The sequence below is a fragment of the Hordeum vulgare genome, chromosome 5H, assembly GCF_904849725.1.
Source record: "Hordeum vulgare subsp. vulgare chromosome 5H, MorexV3_pseudomolecules_assembly, whole genome shotgun sequence".
Taxonomy (NCBI): Eukaryota; Viridiplantae; Streptophyta; class Magnoliopsida; order Poales; family Poaceae; genus Hordeum; species Hordeum vulgare.
In genome coordinates, this window is record NC_058522.1 from 439,580,491 (window position 1) to 439,582,816 (window position 2,326).

The 2,326-nt window shown below is 52.9% G+C and overlaps 1 protein-coding gene across 1 annotated transcript; it reads right to left on the minus strand.

The window, feature by feature from the left end:
* Positions 1-1,496: 1,496 nt before the first annotated feature.
* LOC123399662 (low molecular mass early light-inducible protein HV60, chloroplastic) lies at positions 1,497-2,326 on the minus strand. Its single transcript, XM_045094055.1, has one exon. The coding sequence runs from the start codon at positions 2,214-2,216 to the stop codon at positions 1,713-1,715; it is 504 nt and encodes a 167-aa protein (XP_044949990.1). The 5' UTR covers positions 2,217-2,326; the 3' UTR covers positions 1,497-1,712.

Sequence of the window (2,326 nt, forward strand, 5' to 3'; positions counted from 1 at the left end):
TTTCCTCGGCCGAAAACTTATCCGACTGACATACTCATATAAAAAAAATCGATAAAGAAAAACTACCGTAAAAAATGTGAACCTAAAATACAAGTTGTCCAGGACAATACATAGTAAACAGTACCTCTAATATAATGGTGACTTTGTTTTTTGCGCCAACAATACCACGAAAGTCACTTCGTCCTGAATTTATTTATGAGTGTAACAATTCATCAAATTGGTTGCCAAATATTTCACGGTTTTATAATCATTTTTAAAATTATTTTTTCTATTTTGAGAAACAGGTGCATCCTCACCCAGGTTCCATATTTGTTCCCCTCCATGTGCAGCTTTGCTATAGTGTAGAATTTTCATGTCCGAATTGTGAAACTGCATGTCTTAACAGGTTTGTTGTGATAAAGATTCAAAGGAATCGAGATGTCTTAATGTGGTAGAAAGATTTTTTTTTAGAGGAGGAGGTTAAACCCCCGGCCTCTGCATCAATCGATGCATATGCATCCATCTTATTAATTATTCCACAAAGGTATAACAAGAATACACATCAATCCATCCAAAGCCACCACTCACACCTACAAGCTCGATAATGTGGAGTGATCTCACTCCACATATCTAAGACCAGTGTTGTTTCTAATCCATCCACATAACGTATCGGGAACAACAGCCGGTGCAGCACACCTAAAACGCACACCTCACGCACACGTTTTACCAGCCGCCATCATCCTCGAACCACTGACCCATCTTCAGGAAAGAGATATGCATCATCCTTGCCAGTCCAATCATCCGTCGACGCCATCACGGCGCCCAACGGCGCCACCGCCCTGCGCTCATCCTTCCAGATGCGAAGACTCCGAAAGATCTGTCGTGCGTAGCACCTGCCAACCAGGCATGACTCAGTGTAGCACCTGTCGGTCAGGCATGACTTAACAGCTCCACCAAAATTCCGTGCAAGACGAACCGCTGCACCTCCTGCCTCAGTCTGCCAGCGCTGCTCCACAAACGATGCTCCCAAGAGAGAAACGGCACTGCAGTACCGCCTCGTCCGATCTGAAAGACCAGATCCTAGGGTTTCCCCCGAAGCTGTGCCCACCACCAGCAACCGTTCAGGACCCACACAGTGTCCACCACCACTCAGCCCTCAAGGCGACGCCTTCAGGAAGGTCACGACGTCAAGGCCGTCGCCGCCGCCCACCGGAGTTAGGGTTTTCACCCGAGAGGCAAAGAAGGTGAGCAGATGTATACCGACGTCTTCAAAAAGAATAACGGCGTCCTTGAGCGTCGTCGTCGGGGCCGGCCTGGGCCAACCAAAGGGTTTCCCCCAATCCGAATCTCCTCCACCGGCTTCACCCGCAGGAAGGGTCCCGGCAACCACGTCGGCACCGTCAAGAATCCGCAGGAGAGAGGCCCACAGATCAGGACCTGGTGGGCATAGGTGGCGATGCGGGCAGCAGCCGACGAAGGGGAACATCACACCTCCACAACGACACTTTCAAGAAAGATAGCGGCACCCGCGGGCGTCGCAGCTCCGATGAAGACCGGAGCAAGGATTTCTCCCGGAATCATGTCAACATATTTCGAGTGAGAAAAAAAGAAAGATAACCGTCTTTAATCAGCAATACTACAAAGAATACGAGAATGATCAATTCTGATCATTTACATGTCCTACTAGCTAAGTACAGGTTGTGTTATCCGGTCGACAGCAAAGCTATTTTCTTCTACACGTTGATGAAGGGGGTGCCGGTGATGATCTCGGTGGCGGCGAGCGCGACGAGTCCGATCATGGCGAAGCGGCCGTTCCAGAGCTCCGCGTTGGCGTTCATGATGGCGCCGGCTCTGCCCTCGGCGCTCTCGCCCTGGAGCAGCGGCACCAGCGACGCCATGGACAGCATCGCCACGGTGTAGGCGAACCACGCCTGCCCGGTGCCGCTGCCGAGCTGCGAGAGGAGCCCGTCGCCGCGGCCTGCCTCCACAGCCAGCGCCGTCACGAAGCCCACCATGGCTAGCCGCCCGTTGATGCGCTCCGGCGCAGGGCCGCTGAACGCCATCGCGTCCCAGATGGAGGTGCTCGCCTTGGGTTTGTTTGGCGGTGGTGCGTTCGGGCCCTCGGTCTGTGCCCTGACGACGAGGGTACGTCGGCCCAGCGCTGGCAGAGACCTGGCCGAGCCGCGCGGCAAGACGGCCGCACCGGCGAAGGAGCTCATGGCCATCATGGTCGCCATTAATCAACTGCGGATGGAAGGTGCACGAAAGAGCAGAAAAAAGCTACAGATGCTGCAACAGGGTAAAGATGATTGCTACTACAGTGCTGCTAGTTGTTGGACGGAAGGTG

What these genes read in the sequence shown, in the direction of transcription:
- LOC123399662 (XM_045094055.1), bottom strand. Translation starts at nt 2,216, where the DNA reads ATGGCGACCATGATGGCCATGAGCTCCTTCGCCGGTGCGGCCGTCTTG.